General features: G+C 41.9%; 2 protein-coding genes across 4 annotated transcripts in view; both read right to left on the reverse strand.

Moving 5' to 3' along the window:
* Positions 1-2,214: 2,214 nt before the first annotated feature.
* tmem245 (transmembrane protein 245) lies at positions 2,215-16,213 on the reverse strand. 2 transcript variants are annotated; one of them, XM_030749551.1, is made up of 18 exons: positions 15,559-16,173; positions 13,821-13,938; positions 13,126-13,221; positions 12,725-12,832; positions 12,168-12,371; positions 11,898-12,067; positions 9,702-9,725; positions 7,943-8,047; positions 7,784-7,866; positions 7,572-7,662; positions 7,386-7,484; positions 7,167-7,295; positions 6,869-6,991; positions 5,575-5,720; positions 5,390-5,490; positions 5,112-5,286; positions 4,272-4,466; positions 2,215-4,177 (listed from the first exon to the last, which is right to left on the reverse strand). In XM_030749551.1, exons 1-18 carry the CDS (start codon positions 16,156-16,158, stop codon positions 4,132-4,134), a joined length of 2,613 nt encoding a protein of 870 aa, XP_030605411.1. In that variant the 5' UTR covers positions 16,159-16,173; the 3' UTR covers positions 2,215-4,131. The 2 variants fall into 2 exon arrangements, with proteins under 2 accessions (XP_030605411.1, XP_030605410.1); XM_030749550.1 differs by lacking the exon at positions 9,702-9,725 and having other exon boundaries at positions 2,216-4,177; positions 15,559-16,213.
* Positions 16,214-17,257: 1,044 nt separating this feature from the next.
* frrs1l (ferric-chelate reductase 1-like) overlaps positions 17,258-20,764 on the reverse strand; it is a 6,354-nt gene continuing 2,847 nt past the window's right edge. For both annotated transcript variants that reach the window (XM_030749997.1, XM_030749996.1), the window contains exons 4-5: positions 18,378-18,624; positions 17,258-18,292 (exon numbers count right to left, since the gene is read on the reverse strand). In XM_030749997.1, coding sequence (XP_030605857.1) covers positions 18,120-18,292; positions 18,378-18,624 — 420 coding nt within the window. In that variant the 3' untranslated portion in view covers positions 17,258-18,119. The remainder of the gene's footprint in view (positions 18,293-18,377; positions 18,625-20,764) is intronic.

Consider the following 20,764-nt stretch of genomic DNA (forward strand, 5'->3'; position numbering starts at 1 on the left):
TTGACAGATGATGTGGGAAGCTTCAGCTCATGATCAGTTTCTCTCCTGTATTCACATTCATGAAGACGTCTCTTGATTGGAGACCTTGACAGTGATACTCGCACTTCCTGCTCTTGACTTTAATTATGTTGATTTATTTTGGTTCAGAAGTCATCAGATGTTAAATAAGCAGCTTTTTTTTATGCAGTGGTGTCCCGCTGCTGGCTTAAACCGAGGTAAGAAAAAAAAAAAAATGGTTTCTCATTTTGGCCTGAGACTGAATGAATTCTTTCTTTTTTAACAGATTAACAGTGTGTGAACGCTGGAAGCCCATGGTTTCATTCGAGATCAGCAGTCTGGTAGGGGGATTATATTCACTGTGATTTCAGATGTCTGTGTGTGTCTTTTACAACAGTACATCAAATGCTGCACGCTCTCTGTGTTTACCACACTCAGCACCGACGCTGTGTATATACCAAAGACACCTGTGCCAAGTGAGAATAAATTATGTATTTTCATTTTATGAAGAACTGCTTCTCTTTCCAGTAACTAATAATAATAATAAAAAGATGTGTAATGATTTTTATCGCTTGTTTAAGAGCGTGACGACAGGGATTTAATCAGTGTGTGTAGATAGGACTGTTGGCTGCACCAAGCAGGCGGAAAAGTGTGGATTTGATATTTATTCTGTCCATCTGTCCTGAGCTTTGCTGACACATTGACAATCTGCAAAGCCTTCACAGAACAGATGACATGATCTGACTCAACTCACACAAACACAGAGCGAGGATTTAATGTCTGTTTATTCAGGGAACTTTATTCTTTCAGCTTTGTGGCCACTTCATATCCACACAGATCCTACCTGTCTGACGTTGTAGACAGGTAATCATATGTTGCCGGTATGTCATGGCTTGTGATTGACTTCTTTTGCAAATGTGACAGGAACAACAAAAAAAAAACTTCCACACAATTTAACATAACTTTTCAATGCTAATATCAGCTGAGCCACTGTTTGCTTATTGATCTTTTTTCTGCCTGTCATTCAGTGGTCACTCAGCCCTCCAGACAAAGCTGGTTAATGTTTGTATGGACTCTGGTTTTGCACATGCATAGGGACAAAGGCCAAAGTAAATATTTCTTTTTTACATAACAGATCTGACTTCATTTGAGGGCTTTAAAATGAAATCATTTAGCATTTGCACACAGTGATACCTTAAAAGCCAAAAATCCCACCTTCTCTCTCTGACTGAATGCACAGCATGAAGAACCTTGAAGCAGATGGGCTACAGCAGCAGAAGACCACACCAGATGCCACTCCTGTCAGCTAAGAACAGGAAACTGAGGCTACAGTTCACACCAACAGACCAACAGAAGACTGGAAAAACATTGCCTGGTCTGATGCAACATTCAGATGGTGGGGGTCAGAATTTGGTGTAAATAACATGAAAGCGTGGATCCATTCTGTCTTAATATTGGTTCAAGCTGGTGCTGGTGTAATGATGTGTGGAATATTTTCTTGGCACACTTAGATCCCCTCAGTACCAACTGAGCAGAATTTAAACACCACAGCCTCCACGTCTATTTTTGCTGTCTGCATCCACCCCTTTATGACCACAGCGTACACATCTTCTGATGGCTGATTCCAGCAGGATATTGCATATTGCACCATGTCACAAAGATCAAACTGGTTTCTTGACCATGACAATAAATTCACTGTACTCAAGTGGCCTCCACAGTCACCAGATTGCAATCCAATAAAGCACCTTTGAGATGCGGTGGAACAGGAGAGTTGCATCATGGGTGTGCAGCTGACAGATCTGCAGCAACTGTGATGTTATCATGTTAATATGGAGGAAAATCTCAGAGAAATGTTTCCAGCACCTTGTTGAATCTGTGCCATGAAGCATTAAGACAGTTCTGAAGGCCAAAGGGCGTCCAAGCCAGCACTAACAAGTTGTACCTAATGAATAGTCCGGTGAGCATATTTACACTATACTAAGCTTTTAAAATGATTAACACATTCCACATTAACATTATACTTTAGAAATCATTAATAATTCACAGGCAGGTGTGCTTCACTGAATAAGGACTTTTTGCTTTCTTAGGTTATTATATAGATTTTCCAACACTGTGTTATTCAGGAATTTAAAAAGCTGGCTCAACAGAAACTTCCTCATGAGCACTATTCATTTCCAGGAAGCATTTAATGCATTAATCAGAAGAGACATAAATAATAAACTTGAAAATTCACTGTGGTGTCAGTTCAGTCAAGAAGGATAATACAACTGAGTCATGCAACAAAGTCACTGCAGTTTATATCGTGTTTATTGTATCAGTGCATATCCAGTATTAAAAACAGCAACAGTACTAAAGGAAAACTGCAGTATTGAGTTGCAACCCATAATGCATCATAGATGGCTAACATGGTAGCCATGTATGATCAGTGTGTTACATAAGTCATCTGCTTGTTTGTTTAAGCTTCAAATGACCTAAACTGCTTTATACTTTCCTCTCAGAAAAGTGCTCTAGTTACAGTGTGGCATATGACTTGCAAGAGCAAAAGAGGTGAAAATAAGATTTGAGGTGTGTGAGGTCTAAACTGTCAATGAAATGTTGTGACCAGGATATTGGGCACAGTCCTAAAAAAAAAACAAAAACAAAACTTGAAAGTGCTTCACAAAATTACTCAGTCAAAAAACAAAGTTCTCTGAGTGAACAGCTGAGAGATCAGTAGAGCCTGCTAGGAATTAAAAGCTCGGTTTCACGTGTGTAAAAATACAATCGTAAGCTTTAAATAAATTAAAAAAAATAAAATGTAAAAACCCATCCTCTAAATGCTAAATGTCTAATTTGATCCACTGAAAGTAGTCATCAGTCTAAACCTGCATACAAAAGAAACTGCATTTATTTATAATTGAACCACACAGAAAAAAATCAAACAGTAATAATATAAAGCCTGGTTCAGGAAAGCAGGAGTGAACGCCTTTGTTAAAGTCAAGCTCTAATGTCACAGCTACTATCACTGAAACGTGAATGAGACAGAAAAAAGGGGGGGGGGGGACCTATTATGCTTTTCCTTATTATCGCTCATTTATGTATAATATAGTGTTAATACTACTATACAATTACAGCGCTTATATTAAATGTGCTTCAAAAAATGAGGTAAATGTATCTAAAACTAATCTGTATAAGGCAACAGTTTTACCTGCTCCTGTTAATCATTACTCCAAGCTTGACACAGATTTCCTTATATGGGCATTTGGAGGCGGGGCTTACACGCACTGGATTCCGTGTGGAAGCCCGGCAAATATCAGTCCAAAAGCTCAGAGATTCACAGATATTACAGCGTGAGATGCTGCAACAGTCATTAAGGAGAATCCTGCAGTGGGTATTTGCGCCCTCAGCGCCGGTATAAATGGTACGGAGCTGTTGTGACATCACTGTTAGCGCACAAAGCGGCCAGTGTCAGTATTAAATAAATACTGATAAATATATTTTTTTATATGGAATATGGAGCTGGTAATAAGCATAATCGGTCCCCATTTAATAATGCAATCTTGACAGACATAACAACAACTTATGGCAAGAAATTTTCAGTTAATTTTTTTTAGAAAACCTGTCTTCAATACAAACTCTACTTGAGCCTCCGTTAGGAGAGAGGTAGGGAGTACAAATACCGCACAACCACGCACTGTACCACAGATACAGCCAGGGAGTGCATGCTGGAAATCAGGGGATTTATAGGTAAGATACATCATCTTACAGTTCACCACAAAAGACAGTAATTTTCAGACATTTGTCAATATTATAAAATAAATTTAGGCACTGAGTTCTGAGCAATGATGGGATTAGCATCGATAGCTCCACCATACACAATCATAAACCCAATATGATGTCAGTGGTCCAAGTTTGGGATTAGGACACATGTTTTCAGGAGTTTTTGTGCGCCGTTAAATGAAAGGAGCTGGTGCCATACTGCTCCGAGAAACCACTCTGCTAAGCAGATCACGGGTGACCAGCCGCTATGCCGCCATCTCTTTTTGGTCGGGGAGACCTTATGGAGTCAAGCCACACAGGGAGGAGCTTCAGGGAGGGGAGAGCGTCGCCTGAAGAATGAGCCAATAGGAAGCTAGATGACATTCCCTGATGTGCTCACTCACTGGTCTTCAGGACAGAGGGAGTGGCATCTGTAAAAGCCCTGAGAATCACAGACAAGACGACAACTGATTGGTTGGTTTGCACTTTTTTTTTCTTCTTCGAAGACTTAATGAGCTGCTCTTTATGCGTCTTACCTCATGGGGTGGAGGGGCCAGTTTGGCTGCACTGGTGTGGGTACCGCAGAGCTGGGGCTCATCAGCATAGCACTGTAGATGTTGGCTGCCACTACCAGGATGCAGAGGAGGATAGGCCCAATAATGGCCCCCTCCAGACCCAGATAGTATGCTCCACCTGCTACCGCCAGGCCCGTGAGATATGGGTGTCCACCTCTGAGACAAAGAGAAAAGAAGTGGTTTAAATACAACAGAAAGGCACAAAAAATGTCTCAGATTAAATATGTTTTGGCAGGCAGCTACTGGATCAGTGACTGCATGATGCTATGAAAGTGATTCAGACTTGAACTTTGAAAACTAAAAAGCATGTTAGTAAGTGCCAAAGCTAGCTAGCTATCCCCTTAACCACAGCTACATATACGGTTGTAGTCAGTTCTACATGACTTCTTTGAACTGTTCTTTCTCATTACCCAAATATTAGTGAGGGTGTATGTATATATTTGAGCCTCTATGTAGACTTTGACCATAAAATCAAACTTGTACATGCCCATGATGAGTTTATGTAAATTTGCACGTGTGACCAGGAGTTTATGTTTAAATGTTGCAGAAATGTTAGCCTTAATGGCTAAGATAGCAGGGCTGCTATTAACAGCATTATCTGGCCACAGCAGTTTATGAAGCACTGAGGCAAATATTTATAGACACATACAACTGTGCAGCTTTTCTTTCAAACCCAATTTAGGGCAGCGAGCAGGCTTGTATGCATTATGTTAACAGTCACAGGCGGTTTGGTGTGATTTGTTTGTCAGATGTGCAAGTGCTATAAAGGGAAGTTCAAATACGCTGGTCACACACAAATACCCTGATATATCAGAGTAGATGGCTGTATCCACAAAATATGTCGGGAGCAGGTGGCAGATGAGCAGGAGCAGGGCTTTGACACTTTCACCCTGCGCCAACCACAGGTCACACACGGCCGGCACAGCTGCCCAATAGGTCCCCAGGAATGGCACGGCACCCAGGATGGCAGCCAGAGCTTCATGCCAGGAAAGAGGGATTCAGAGTGACAAAACACTGAGTGTGGCTTGACAGGTGCGAGCAAAACGACAGGACAATCTGCTGCGGACACGCTGACTCACCAGAAGGAATGAAGACGATGTTGATGCCAAAGATGGTGTGAGTGAGCCAAGTGTAGAGGCCGTAGAAGCCGGCCATTTTCAGAGAGGCGTCAAACACTCCTCTTCAAAACAAACACAAACATGGTCAAAAAATAATCTCGCCGAGGTACAAATTTAGATTGTGCTGCTTTTGCGCACGTGACTACCTGATGGCCTCTTCAACAGACTGGCCGATAATATTACTGGAGGGTCCCGGCTGAGAGAGAGGAGTCAGGCTGATGACCCATTTAACCGGTTTGTAGTATTCCCCACTGGAGCTCAGCAGGTAGAAGAGAGTAGTCAGGAAAATCACCTACAGGAAGGAACAAACGTTAGAGGCATGGCAGCAGTGCCAAATCTAAGACTATTTTATCATAAGACCATTTTTGGAAATGCCAGGTCTAATTTATTAAAATGAGACAGAGCATCAGTGCTAAAATGTACACAGATTAATACTGTTTGTAATGAAAAAATCCAAATATTATTGTGTTGCATTCGAGATCTGGTGTAAATGAAATGAATATCAGTCTGCAGAAGTATTTCTGTAATTTCCATCACTAACTTAGGCTCGAGGATAAACACAGTGCTAATTTATGTAATTTAAACTAAGATAATGTCCAGTTTGTTCTTCTCTTAAACAGATTCACAGAAACTGCATTAAAAGACCATCATAAACTGGAGTGTGTAAAAGGCAGGGGCAAATCCTGGAGCCTTGCTTCTTAAACTTACTTACAATTTTGATCTTAAATATAAAACCATCTGTAAAAAGTTAATTATAAAAACCTTACTTTATCTGTAAGCAAAGTCCCATAGTGTGGGTTTGGGATGCACATGCCATGTTCAAGCCCCACCTCAGTCACTGAGAAGTTGACACTCTTCCAAGCTGCGTGTTTGGCTATAATGTCAACCCACTATTTTGAATAATGAATTTGAATAAAGTGTTTCCTAGCTTCAGTTTCCTCTACCTTTGAGGTAATCTTGAGCTCTGAAAACATCCATGGCTGTTCCATGCTGTCAATTTAAACTGATTATTTTGCTACATTGTGTCAGAAATAAACGTTTATTGGAGAACAAACTTCCTTGTTAAGCTACGCTACTGCTGGTGGCTGTGGCTCAAGAGGAAGAGCGGGTCATCTACTAATAGGAAGATTGGTGATTCGATCCCAGGCTCCTCCGTGTCAAAATGAAATTGGGCAAGATAGTGAATGCCAAATTGTCTGTGGTGCATCCAACAGAGTGAGTTTGTGCTTAATATGATGGAGTTTGAATACACACTGCAGCTAACTGGGTAAGCCCAGAGATGAGAAAACATAGTTTTTAATAAACACTTGCAGCTAAGACATAAGCTGACCCATTTCTGCTTCCTTTTGTGCATTACAAAAGAATAATAATGATCAACAAATGTGCTAAACAGTTATCTTTAATAAAGTAAATGACCTGGCTGTGATCAGTGTTTCATACCAGACTCAGTGCAAAGTTGAGGAGTGCCGTGCCGCTGTGGAACAAGACGGTGAGGAGAGTAGTCGTGGTGGAGATGAGGAGGCCGACGTTCCTGCTCATTACCACCCACAAAGACTCCAGGATCTACAAAATGACAAGGTAACAGTAAATATCCACAGGAAAACTACTTTTAGGGGCAGTGATGGTGCGATGCTTTCAATACCTTTTATCAGAAATATCAAGATTTCACGATCTAAGAAAACAAAGTGCATGCCAATCATCTCAGAAGGGAGATGATGTTAAGTATGCCCATACTTACAGACAGCAGCGTCTCAATATTTTCCTGCAGAAAGGAGGCAATGTCCTTCCAGTCCAGAATGTCCCCCAGCCAGCTGGTCTGTCTTTGAGTCATCATCTTATGCCGATGCCGCCCAGAGTAGGTTACATTCTGAAAAATGTGAGCATAGTAATTGATGGAAAACTAAACAACACTGAAAAGAAGACTTTGGGAGAAAGTAAACTAAACTTCTGATACTACCTTCACAAACCAGGAGTGGTACAGTCGGTCCCAAAGCTCTAAAACCTGCTTCTCGATCACTGCAGTTTGATTCACCTTATCTCCTAAAATCTTATGAAGCTGCACACACAAAGGAAACGGAGATTTGTTACATTCCTCGCTGTCTGGCTGTGCTGTTTTTAATCACTGAAAAACTACTGTTCTGACCTTCTGTGTTATCCATTCTCTCCCATGCTGGTAGACATTAGTAGCAGCTGAATTCAGAGCCTTCTGCACCACGCGAGCTTCCGGAAGCCAACTATCAGAGGACAATGCAGGAAACAGAGACAGAGACATAGAGACAGTGAAAGAGAAAAAGGAGACACTCAAGTTTTCAGCAAACTCTAAAAGATGCAGATGAATAGAGTGGACTGTCCTACTTGGCCCATTCTGGATGGTTGGATACGGTTTCGTTGATGAGGTTACTGGTTACCTCGATGATGTGAACACTCTCATGATGAACCTACAAAGATTGGTGTTTATTTTGCTATTCGTCATCAATATGAATGATGTGAAGTCATGCTAAAGTAAAAACCTACCATAGCAGTGAGCAGAAGAGCCATGAGAAGGGTCCCCGTGACTAAGAGGAAGATGATGAAGATACTGATGATTTTATCCAGCGATCGCTCCAGCCACACAACCATCTGGGTGCACCAAAGAAAGGGGGAGGACAAAGACAGGTCGAAATAGAAGAAAGGAGAGGTGGGAGGGGGATAACAGGAAGGTGGCAGAATAAAAACATTAGCACAATTTTCAAGGAGGTAAAAACATGCACATGGAGAAACCTGTGTCTTTACCACATGGAAAAAGTCATCTTGGATTTAAAATTTCTCGCAGAGGACATTAAGGTGGTTTCCCAAATGAATGAGCAACCAGGATATCATAAAGTGCATGCACACATCCTTGCACTGAAGCATTAAAGCATGCAAGTGTGACATTCCAAATGTGTGCTAATACACTCGTGACTTTTTTGTTTGTTGCTGTGATGGCAAACAGACATGGCATCTCTTTCAAAGTGTACACTCTGTTCTCAACTCAGGTTTCTCAATGCGCCACAAGTGCATCTCCAGCACAAGTTCCCATTTGTATGTCCTTGTGTCCACGTGTTAATGTCAAAACAGCATTAAAATTAAGCTGTTAGCAGACACCTCTATTTGTCCTAAAGCCTAATGGTGTATTATATGGTTGGTGAGATGACGTGGCAGTCAGTCCAGGTGCCGCTGCAATAAGTAATGTGTCAGATTTTAGGTGACGGAATTTTAATCTACCTTACATTTCTCTTAAAGAACAGCAGCAAATGACACTGCACTACAAAAAGGGTTTTAATACTGAACGAAGTAATTTGGGAAATTAAAGAAGTTAGGTATGAATAAGCAGCAAGAAGTTAAGAGGTTTAAATCACGACCACAACAGGCAACATGAGACCGCAAATAGATTTTGCGGTCTCATGTTGTTCCTAAACACTACATTTCTAATGCAGCGCATATGCACTGTGATAACATTAGAAGCTACATCATCAGAAATGACTGAACACCTTTGAGTATAAATAACTACTCACTGGCTAATTACAAAACATTAGATGTTTGCCGATGAGCCGTCGATCATCCTCTACGTGGGTGAACTTCTTTACACTTCATTACTTTGTCGTTTAAACAATATGGTGGATCCTTACCAGGATATGCAGCCACAGAAATGCTTATCTCGAGTCTTCAGAAACCAATGTGTGATGTCACAGTGGCAATGTCCATCTTTTATATACAGTCTATGGTAATAGCCAGCTCCAGTTAAGTGAAGTTAAAAGGCAGCCCCATGTGTTCACTATGCTTAGTACCTCATGTTTAATAACGGTGTTTCCATTGTTTTGCCCAGTCCCTTATTCACACCTAAAAACTAAAACATTCCTTCCTTCTCATTTCACTTTGCTCCTTGTTGAGGCAACTCACACACACACACACACACACACACACACACACACACACACACACACACACACACCAAACTCCATAGCAGAGAAGATACAGTCGGGGCTTAAGGATCATTGAGTCCAGCCCCCCCAGCTGTAGCTCCCTGTCAAAATAAAAGCAGGAAAGCAGCAAGGGGACAGATGTTTGGACAGGATGAAAGAGGTTACAACAGTGGATGGGTAAAATGCCAGTCCAAGCTACGCCATCACACACACGCATACACACAGATACAGGTTGTTGAATAATTTGCCCTCATTTTCTCAATGTCTCTCACACACAAACACACTGTCTGTCAGTCTCTCTCTCTCAACACTCTGCTCCTCCAAAACATTACCTGCTTGTTAAGCCAATGCCAGAGCTTGGGGAGGAGACAAAGAGACATTGGGAAGATTATTATTGGAAAGACCTGTGCAGCAGTCATCACATGTACCCGTGCAACAAGAATACAAGCTCTGTGTGGGTCCAGGCTGTGAGGGGTCAGAGTGGTGTACTACAAAGTGGGATTCATGTGTTATCTTGACACTGAAGGCGGAGTTTTCAATGTTATGAAGGTGGCTCTTCTTCTTTTTTTTTTTTAATCTGGCTGCAGGTAAAAAAAAAGAAAAAAAAAAGAAAGAGAGAAAGCCCAAAATAAATTCAAACTCGTGCACCCAATCCTTGTTTATTAAAGTCATTAAAGATGTTATACAATCATCCCATCCTGAGGAAAAAAAAATGTTCGAAGAAATCATTAACATTCCAAAATTACCACAGCATTCATGCTCATGACTATATATGTATGTAAACGTCTGACCACAACTGTGCATGATGCACTGTTGCAGGAATTTAGAAGCACTATTCAATGCAGTCTACTGGAATTTATTACAGAGGTTATTCCATTCAGAAAATTCATTTCACTTTGATTTGGTCAATGACAAAATATATTTCATTACAGTGTGAGGCTTGAATGCACTTCCTGAGTATCATGTGTCCAAATTTAAAATTTCAGAGCTCTAAAAGTTCAGCTGTCACACCACACTGAGTAAATGGCAGCACCTAGAATAAATTAATAACTAAAACTGCTAAAACAAATTACCTTATGAACTCATAAGAAAAAAAATTCTGCAGAATTGCTCTCTCTTGAGTATAGCAATTCTGGCAGTGCCAGTATAGCGGTTTTTCTTGCACCCGAGTGAAGTAGGCAACACTGGATCGGCCCATTTTGCCCATTTTATTTGAGGTGCTCTTTGGAAGGGATACACACAGGCTTAAATTTCAAAAAACACCAGGATACTCCTTTTATTTTCACGGCAAGGCAATATAAAAACCTTTTTCCACACTCAGGCCATCATCAGGGAAACTATGCTGTTTTTGTATAACCTTGCTATGAAATAAAAGCATTATACTTTTATTTTGAGAGGGAATTTAAAAGGGAGTTTTTTTGATATTTAAGCCTAATGCAAAAAAAAGTCAAACTATGTGGAACCTGCTTCGTAGTACACCCCTCAGGAAGTGGCAGGAAGGATATATTAACTATGGTGAGTGTGGACTGGCAATACAGTGGGATACAAATCAGTGTGATTGCAAAGACACAACACAAATACATCCCAAAAAGTGTGAGGGCAAAGAGGAAAAGTGTAGAAGCTTACAGCAATGACATCATTATATGTAAAACCTGAGAAATATAAAACATGTAGCACTAAACCTGTCACTCACTCTGAGATGGACCTCAAATTAGGCTCCACATTGCTTTTTTAAAAATAATGTCATGAGACCTTGGTCAAAACAACACTGGCATATTTTGTCTCTAAATTTTGATGGTAACCAAAACATCTGCAAATGTACACATCCAGCAGATCTGGAGCAACATATCTACATATTCACTCTCCTTTTTGCTTTTGTTTTTATGAACAGATTCTCTGCGTTCATCAGCTAAGTGCTAATTTTGTCTGTCTGTAATTTGGTGCTGGGCAGTTTAGCGCACACTTGGTTTATTAGAGCTTTTTGCTAAAAATAGCGTCCAGCTGTTGCTGTAAACAACACTGATGAGAGTGTTGCAACTGGGTCAAAAGCAAAAGGCAGCGGACCTGAAAACAAAAACAGCTAAAATGCTCTGTTAGATCTGAAGGGGACTGCAAAGTTTGATGATCGCCCCTTTTTTCTTGAGTGACACCCTTTGCATCACATGTGATAATTTAACATGAATACATTGATTTGTGCAGTCTAACTATTATAATACATTTAAGACCTGGCAGAAAAACCTTTAAACTTGATACATTTAGACCGTTAAAAGGATATTAACATATGCAATGTCCCTCTATAATAACTGATAATTTTGAGAATTTCAGTTTTTCTGAACAATTTTGATACTTAATTTGTTATCAAGCAGATACCCAGCTGTTCCAACCTTCAGAATCTACTAGTCAAACAGCTTTTACTATGGACAGTGACTAATACACATTGTGAACAGTAAAAGAGTGGGGATGGGGATGTGCAAAGTCAAAGATAGAGAAAACAAGGTCATCAGCTCCACCAACAGCCCCTGCTTTACCTTAGTGTCAATACGCAGGAGGAACTGAGCCAGGCCTTTGATTGGTCCAGGGAGCAATGCCTCTTCACGCTCACGTCCAAACTTCTCTAGCACCGTCCACCACGCGGTAAGCGTCCTCTCTGCAAAGCTCTTCAGACCAAACCGGACCACGAGCTTCTTCAGCACCCACACTAAATCAGCAAGCCAGCATGCACATGAGTACAGTTCGACTGACAAGAACTAAGTGAAAGTGGGTGTGCAGGTGCATGTTTGCATGTCTGTGTGTGTTACCAGCCACAGGAATAGGCAGCAGTTGCAGTAGCCACAGGTTGAGCCAGATCTGCACCAAGACAATGGCCCAGACCAGCAGAATAAAATAGATATCACTGGCTCTGTGGGCACTCTTCTCTTTCTGGAAGAGGCCAGACGGGAATGGACGAGAGCTCCCAGGGAAGCCAGGGGTGGCAGGCAGGGGACCCACAGGGTGCACGCCATCTTGGGAGACAATGAGGGAGCGCCAACACAGGAAGCACACAAGAGGAAGAGAAAGAAAGAACAAAGTAGTTAAGTTCCAACCGCTGTGGTTGAAAACATGATGAATGTAAAACTGAAATTGTGTTTCTTTCCACAATATCTTGGGTCTTCATACTTGACTTTTTTTTAGACCAGTTACCAATGCTATTAACACTTATCAAACAGTATGTTTTGAGGCTGGATTCCCTAATCAAACAACCATGAAACCTTCATTCACTCTGCCAGTTCCCTCCCTTTGTAAACCTTAAAGCCAAGACATATGTTGCACCTGTATGACCTTCTGTAATACACTGAATACAATAAAGCTATCTTACCTGTGGAGGAGCTTCCACTGGGTTCAGTTTTGGGCTGAAGGTTGCTACAGGAGATTGCCATGTAAATAGTGTTAGCAGCAAATGACAACACCTGTCCTGAAAGCTCACCTGGGGAGATAAAAAGAGACTGAATATAATAACACACAAAGGCAAGCAGAGGGAAGGTACACGAAAAGAAAAATCAAAGCTGGTCTGATGAGCTTAGCCCAACCAGTCACCTCAAGTCACTTATATTTCATGTAAAGCTGGGCTAAGAAATCTGAAGCTAGATGCAACTTATTCTAAGCAGAACATATACCTATGCTCATTTGACCATATTTATTACCCAGTTAATGGTGAGTAAAGGCATCTCATTGTGGTAAATGTCAGTATGAGTGTATTGAGTGTTAATATATCTTCACCTGTGCCAGGGACAGGTGGTTTCTCTTGGGAGCCCACGATGAGGAGTGCAACCACAACCACAAATATGGGCACTTTCCACGAGCCAGTCAAAGACACTAAAAACAGATTTAGGAATTGGATAAGTGGGAGGATGAGTTACAAGTGTGCATCTTCCCTAGATAGAGAGAAACCTGCCGTAGTTAAACTGCACGCTTTGTTGCAGACAATACTGGTTCAACAGGAATGTTGTACCTTATCTTGCTGGATCAGCTGAACGATATTCATAAATAAATATGACATTATAATATTGGTTGTCAATGTTGAAGCACTTTCAAAAAAATTCAAAGAAGAAAACATTTTCTCAAATGTGCCCACAACCCTCCATCTAAAGCAGAACTTCTTAACCAGCTCTCGCTCACTTTTAACACTTCGCGCCTGAAGCTCAGCATGTGTTAAGAGTGCTAAAAAAGATACTGTCAACACCCTCGTGTTACAATGCAACTCTGCATGTACTCTGTTTGAAGGACTACTCGACTTGTAAAGGCAGAAACTTATTTTAACTAAACTACTTCACACGCTCACCCTAGAGGCCTGCAACAAATGAATAGTTTGTCTATTAATTTGAACAGCAGACTCCAGTGACCACATTTAGAAGACCTCTCCTGCAGCTCAAAGAGGAAGATGTCGCCTGACTGAGGAGATTCTCTCCACTCACCAAGGTAGAAGAGGAGGACAGCCCAGACAGGAAGAGCCAGATTCCTCAGATACCGCTCAGTTTGGGGACTCCACTTCAAACAAACTGCCAGCAAGTAGCCAAACACAACGGTGCCCACCTGCGAAGAAACAAAGCAAAACAGAGAGGCACAGTAATGAAACAGAGGGGATGGTTTTGGGTCTCCTGACAGATAATGGAACACGCTGAGACTTGTATTCTGTTTCATTGTTTCATAATCTTTAAGCTTTGGAATTAAAGCCTCATTTTAAAAATTCGGTCTTAATCATGCATTAAAACAAATCCCACAGTCGGACGTTTTTTAATTATTCGATATGTAATCTTGCAAATATTTGCCATACAAACAAATTATACACTTGTAATGTCAGGACTAAGGTGGGATCTAGATATCAAAAGCACATCCGCTTCCAACATCTGAACACAAAAAAACATCAATCCATTTACTTTCTAAACATGCTCATCCAATTCGGGATCAGTGGACGAGGGGCGGGGTGTACCCTGGACAGGTAGTCAACCCATTGCAGAGCCAACAAAGAGAGACAGACCACAATCTCACATTCACACCTGCAGCCAGTTCAGAGCCACCAATTCACCTAACATCCATGTCTTTGGACTGTGGAAGGAAAACGCAGGACCTGGAGGAAACCCATGCATGAGCAGGGAGAATAAACAAACTCTGCACAAAAACAAAGACCCAGCCCCACCAAGAGGTTTGAAAAAGCAACCTACTGGATGTGAAGTGATCAATTTCTGAACTTTTCAGACTTTCATTAACCAACAGGCAGCAAACTCTGCTCCTGTTTAGTAGTAAAAACATAGGAGGCTCCCAGTTTCTAAAGATCACTTGACACAAAGACATGCTTTGATGTAATTTAATATAGCATCCTCCTTCCTATTTATAAACACAAGCCCTGTGTCAGTTGAACTCTGCATTCAGAGAAAGAAGAACATTTAATGCAATTTGGATGCAGCCAAAGCGAGGAGGGGTTCTGGGCCCTGGAGCTGTTTGGGAATAAGGTACTGACTGATCAGACACTGGAACTGCAGGAAATGAGATCAACTTACATAAAGGTTTACGCACAGATTCCAAGAAACATGCTTTCTATTCACGTTAACTGAATAAACCTTTATTAGAGAGACAGACTGCAGCAGTGACTCGATTTTAATCCACAGTTATTCTTTATCAACTTTTGCCTATTGCTGATGGAAATTTATGACAATATGATAATAATATGTATAAATTTGTACCAGTCACATTAATTTCTGAGTTCATTTTAATCAGACACAGAAAATTTGATCAAGTAGGGATGAGGGATTCACAATTATTTCCCTCCCTCTGCAGCTTATTTTCTCACTGAATCACTTGGTATAATCACCTGTATTATTTCCAATAATCCTGTAAATTGCTCTTTTTGGCTGAGCCAACAGTCAAAGACCAAAATACATTTACTACAGTAAGACCCACACAACTGTAACTTTTAATTTTCTGTTTATCAACTAATCAGTAGCCTGACAGATCACATTTGAAACATGTTGAGCATTGCACCCAATTGTTGGGGAAATGTTTAGGAAAATAATGCTGTTAATTTTGTGAAACTCATACAAACCAGGTGGCCCAGCTCCACTCTGGGTCTGTTTAGGATGACCCGGTATTACACAGAGCTGACCCCACAGCACCCACTCTGATAGACAGAGGGCCTTTTGTCACCCTGTCACTCACCCACACAATGTGGAAATAGTCCAGCGCGGCCCCGACGATCCCACACACGTGCCCGAGGACCACCTGCATACCGATGACACTCCAGAAAAGGTAGAGGAAGTAAACTAGCGGCGCCCCGGCCCCGATCACCAGGAGTACCGTGAGCTTCTCCAGCACGAGCCTGCCCATCGCCTCCACTCCGTAGTTGAGACACCACACCGGTACCAGCAGCGTCCCCACCACGATGGGTGTCCCGCTGTCCTGCAGGCCGCTGAGCCACGAGCGGCCGAGACGAGCCAGGGAGTATTTGAAAGGGTGGAGGAAGGTGCCGCAGAGCACAGCCCAGAGCAGTGGACGAAGGAAGGCCTCCAGGATGAAATAGACCAGGACAGCTGCCCCGCAGCAGATAGCTACAAATATCATCGCCCCGGTGTTGTAGAAGGCCTGCTTAATGTTTTTGTCAAACTTCAGGGAGGACGGCTGGCTTAGCAGTTGGCTCACCATCCCGACGGCCGGCTGAACGCTCTCCGAGAAAGAAACAAAGTGAGGCCGCTCAGCGTGAGGACTCTCCGGGGGAGAGACAGCGGCGGGCTCCGGCGCCGAGTCCTCCTCGTCTGCCATGTTCCCACTGTAGCTCCGGCAGTCCAACCAACAGACCCACCGCGTGAGGGAGGAAAACAATGACGTAGCAAAAGCAAATGCCCAAGGGTATCATGGGCAATGAAGTGCATGTGATGCCCCGTATTCCTTCCTGTATTTTTCATTGTTGCATTTAGAGCGCTTTTCTTATGACTCTTCTGGTGCATTTTTTTTGTTGTTGTTGTTGTCTTATTTACGGTTAGAGGCTGTTATTGTTATAATGTATTTGATTCAAGCAGCAATACACTTCATAAGACATATTTGAAAGACATGAAATTATTAAACATAGTGACACACTATTTTTTAAGATTTTTGAGCATCTAAGTTGAGTTGATTTCCAGTTAAAGTTGCATCACACTAACTTACAACTCTGCAGCTTACTTGGAGTAAGCCCCTTCCTCCCCAGACACTTGCAGCTACTGCCTGAAACCTTTTATGGTGGTGCAGTGGTTAACACGGTCACCTCATTGCAAGCAACTTGTGGGCCCTTTCTGTGTGGAGGTTGCATGTTCTCCCTTCTCTAGCCTCCTACCACAGTAGACATGCATGTATATAAGGCAGACAAAGCACTGTGTGAATGGATGAATGTGCTCTATATAAATGCTTTTGTATTTTCATATTTATGTACTTATTTAACAAAATTCCCACACATCCCATATTTTCCCCCATGTATTATTTTTTCAATGAGTGTTGCTGCTCTAACAGATTTCATTATGACTATTTCATCTGTTTGTTGCAGTGCATGTTTGATATGTGTGTTTTCTTTATATTTTTGCTTTCTTATATATTTCATTCCCTGCTGAACCTGTCATGAGTGTGACTGTATGAGTAATTTGCACATTGTATAACGGACTGTACATAATACTACATGTCTCTGACGTCTGTGTCCTCTGCCCAAAATCTAATTATGTGACATTCTATTAAAGTCATGCCCTTTGGCTTTATGCTTTCAGAGTGATAACACGATGTGAGCCTTCACTACAGCATCTATTTTGTGTATTCTGTGTTGTTAGTAATCTCTTTAAAGGTTTCTCAGCAATAAGCACAGCCATGAGAGATGTTTCAGTGGGAGACATCTTAACATAGTCAGCCATTTTTAATACACATCAAATGCTACAATAGCAACCTGGGGGAAAAGAAAAATTAGTCCACATCAGAGCAAAATGTTTGCTTCTCTTCACTGTGTTATTGCTTGCACAGGAAATAGGAGTAATTCTTTCACAAGTCTTTCGTTGTCAGTCACAGTATCGCAGTACTGATAAGCAAAACAGTTACTGCGCTTGAGGAAGTGAGATGGTGCGATCAGACAAGAATATAAAAAAAAGTTTATGAAAATCTTTCACATGGTAGATGCGCATGGTTGTTTCTGAAACCCTGGACTCCATATTCATCATACCAGTCAACAATATTTTTCTTCTATTCTTGCAAAGGCTGAGATGTACAGAAACATAGCAGGGTGAGGGGACAGGAAGTGTTTGTGAGAGCTGTTTTATTTTCTTTCATCCTCAGAAACCCTTTGTGTTTTAGCCAAGTTCAACATTAGTCACCAGCGCACAGTGGGTGTCTGAAATCATTCCCAGATTTTCCAGTGCATGCAGGATTTCAAAGTCTTGTGAGATGTATTTATTGGAATGGAGTCCTCATATATATATTTTTTTAATAACTGGAAGCTATCATTAACACTGAAAATAACTGGCCTATTTTAAACTAGTACTACTCTTTAATCAGACCTCTTTGTTGAGTACATGTCTCTACAGTGCAAGTTTAAGAGTTCAGATCCCATGTATGAGTAATGAATATATAGTCTGTCATGTTCAATATATCTAACATAGTCTGTGCAAAGGGCGCACCTGTATGTGGCATCAGATAAAAATGTAATCTTTTTTTATTGCTGCTTCATCTTCTCTACCTTCTTGTTTCCCACTCTGCCCTGCTGTGCTTCATCATGGCGTCCCCATCAGCAGGTAGAAGGTGAGAGCTACTATGAGCAGTAAGCAGAGGGGAGAATTGAAAGTCTGATAAGCTGTGGAGGGCATGAAGACATCCACGTACTTATAGATACTGATCATGTGCTCGCTGACGGGAGGACTGTCGATGTCGTGCCTCGTTATGGAACCTGTTGGTGGGGTTAGATGAAGGAGATGTCACAAAGGACAAAAAACAAACGCAGTGTGATTTGATGCTAAAGACTGATCACTCACCTTGAATGGCAGGTCCCCATGCAAACAGGTAGTACCATGAGAGGTGTAAGTCCACGAGCGTTTCCTCCCTGGGGACGTACAATGGTCGCTTGAAACGGCAGGTGACGCGGTTGTTCTCAAATATGCCCTCTTCATCCCGAGCCGGATTTCTCTTGATCTCCTTGGCCCACTGGCCAACGTTGTAGAAGTGATGTATCCTCACGCGTCCGTTGTCGTCATGCACACAAGCCATGACATCATCTCCTCCCTCAGGAAACAAAGAGTGTTATTTCCAAAATGTACATAAATTTGTTCCTTGAAAAGGCTGAACATTCTGATGCAGCAGATGTAAAATATATACTTTATTAGGTACACCTGTTAAACTGCCTGGTAACAAAATATGGTAAATGGACCAGTTCTTATATGAAGAAAGGTCAGGGTTCTAGCCAGCGGTTGACTGCCCAGCGTTGCACCTTGCTGTGGTGCTGTCATGCTGGGCTGAGAATTTCAGCAGTTAGCTACCAGAAGGGATCGCGGCCATTAGCATTAGCGGTTGTTCATGTCTGGTCAGTACCCCCCCCTTGTTGTATGTTTGTTACAGAGAGGGGACAACAAACATACACACACACACACACACACACACACACACACACACTGGTCGCAGACCGACCTGTGAAATTTTTCTGACTAGAACCCTGAAGGTGATTAAAGTGACTGAACATGGCATGGCTGTTTGTGTCAGATGAGCTTGTTTGAGTATTTCAGAAACTGCTGATCTACTGGGATTTTCCGACACAACCATCTCTAGGGTTTAGAGAGAATGGTCTGAAAGAGAGGATATATCCAGTGAGTGGCAGCTCTCTGGGTGAAAATGCCTTGTTGATGTCAGAGGTCAGAAGAGACTGGCCAGACTGCTTTGAGCTAATAGGAAGGCAACAGTAACTCAAAGAACCACTGATTACAACCAAGGAATGCAGAAGGGCATCTCTGAATGGATAGCACACTTGAACCCTGAAGCAGATGGGCTACAGCAGAGGACCACACCATGGGCTCACTATAATTAGACAACAGATGACTGGAACAATGTTGCCTGGACTGATGAGTCTCAATTTCTGCTGTAACATTCAGATGGTAGAATCAGAATTTGGTGTAAATGACATGAAAGCATGGATCCATCCTGCTCTATATCAACGGTTCAGGTTGCTGCTAGTGGTGTCATGGTGTGGGGGGATATTTTCTTGGCACACTTTGGGCCACTGAGCATGATTTAAATGCCACAGTCTACCTGAGTATTGTTGCTGGCCATGTCCATCCCTTTATGTACACAGTGTACCCATCTTTTGATGGTTGTTTACAGCAGGATGCTGCGCCATGCCACAAAGCTCAAATCATCTTAAATAGATTTTCTGAATATGACAGTGCATGTTCATGACACTGCACTCAAATGGCCTTCACAGTCACCAGATCTCAGCCCAATAGAGCACCTTTGGGGTGTGGTGGAACAGGGGATTCACATCATGGATGCACAGCTGACAAATCTGTAGCAACAAAGTGATGCTGTCATGTCAATATGGAGGAAAATCTCTGAGAAATGTTTCCAGCACCTTGCTGAATCTGTGCCATGAAGAATTATGGCAGTTCTGAAGGCAAAAGGGGGCCCAAACCAGTACTGGCAAGGTGTACCTAATGAAGTGGCTAGTGAATGTAAATATAGTCATTGGGACAAAGACTACAATTGTCCACACAGGTTTTAATGCCATAGAACTGTTGCACAAATGAAGACTGTAATGGCTGTCCATATTTCAAAAATTTCTTTCTTATATTAATGCACGTGGTGCAATGTGATATCTGCATGCTGTTCCACCAGTCAACAAAATCCACCAACACCTATGTCCTGTTTCTCCTCCCCTCCCCTCATCCGAACTTCCTCACCTTTGTCAGCTGCTCTCTGCTTTTCAAATACCACCTCCCTCTGAATTCACTGACCTCATCTGGAAATTCAAGCCTTCCATGTCTTCTTGATCCTCTTCCTACAGCTCTGGTTAAATCCTGTCTCCTCTCTCTCCTCCCCTTCATATCTGCCATCATTCATTATTCGCTTACCACTGGAATTGTACCCAGTCTCTTCAAAACTGCAGCTGTCACCCCAAAAAAGCCAGTTTCTGATCCAAACAACTACAATAATCTTCGCCCCATCTCTAACCTACACTACATTTCCAAGATACTTGAAAAAACTGTTGCTATTCAACTTCACACCCATCTAACTCAAAACAGTCTTTATGAACAATTCCAGTCTGGTGTTCGCCCCCACCATAGCACAGAAACAGTTTTGTTGAAAATCACAAATGACCTTCTCATGGCAGCTGATTCTGGATTACTCTCTCTCCTCATCCTCCTTGATCTGAGTG

Source organism: Archocentrus centrarchus, chromosome 16 (genome assembly GCF_007364275.1).
Source record: "Archocentrus centrarchus isolate MPI-CPG fArcCen1 chromosome 16, fArcCen1, whole genome shotgun sequence".
Classification (NCBI taxonomy): Eukaryota; Metazoa; Chordata; class Actinopteri; order Cichliformes; family Cichlidae; genus Archocentrus; species Archocentrus centrarchus.

Bases quoted from the DNA above. Each gene is read 5' to 3' on its own strand.
- tmem245 (XM_030749551.1), bottom strand. From the start codon at position 16,158: ATGGCAGACGAGGAGGACTCGGCGCCGGAGCCCGCCGCTGTCTCTCCC. The intron at 12,068-12,167 runs GTAACACACACA...TTGCTGATTTAG, and splicing joins GCTGCCTATTCCTGTGGCTG to TGTGGGTGCTGAAGAAGCTC. The intron at 7,663-7,783 runs GTAGGACAGTCC...GTCCTCTGATAG, and splicing joins AACCATCCAGAATGGGCCAA to TTGGCTTCCGGAAGCTCGCG.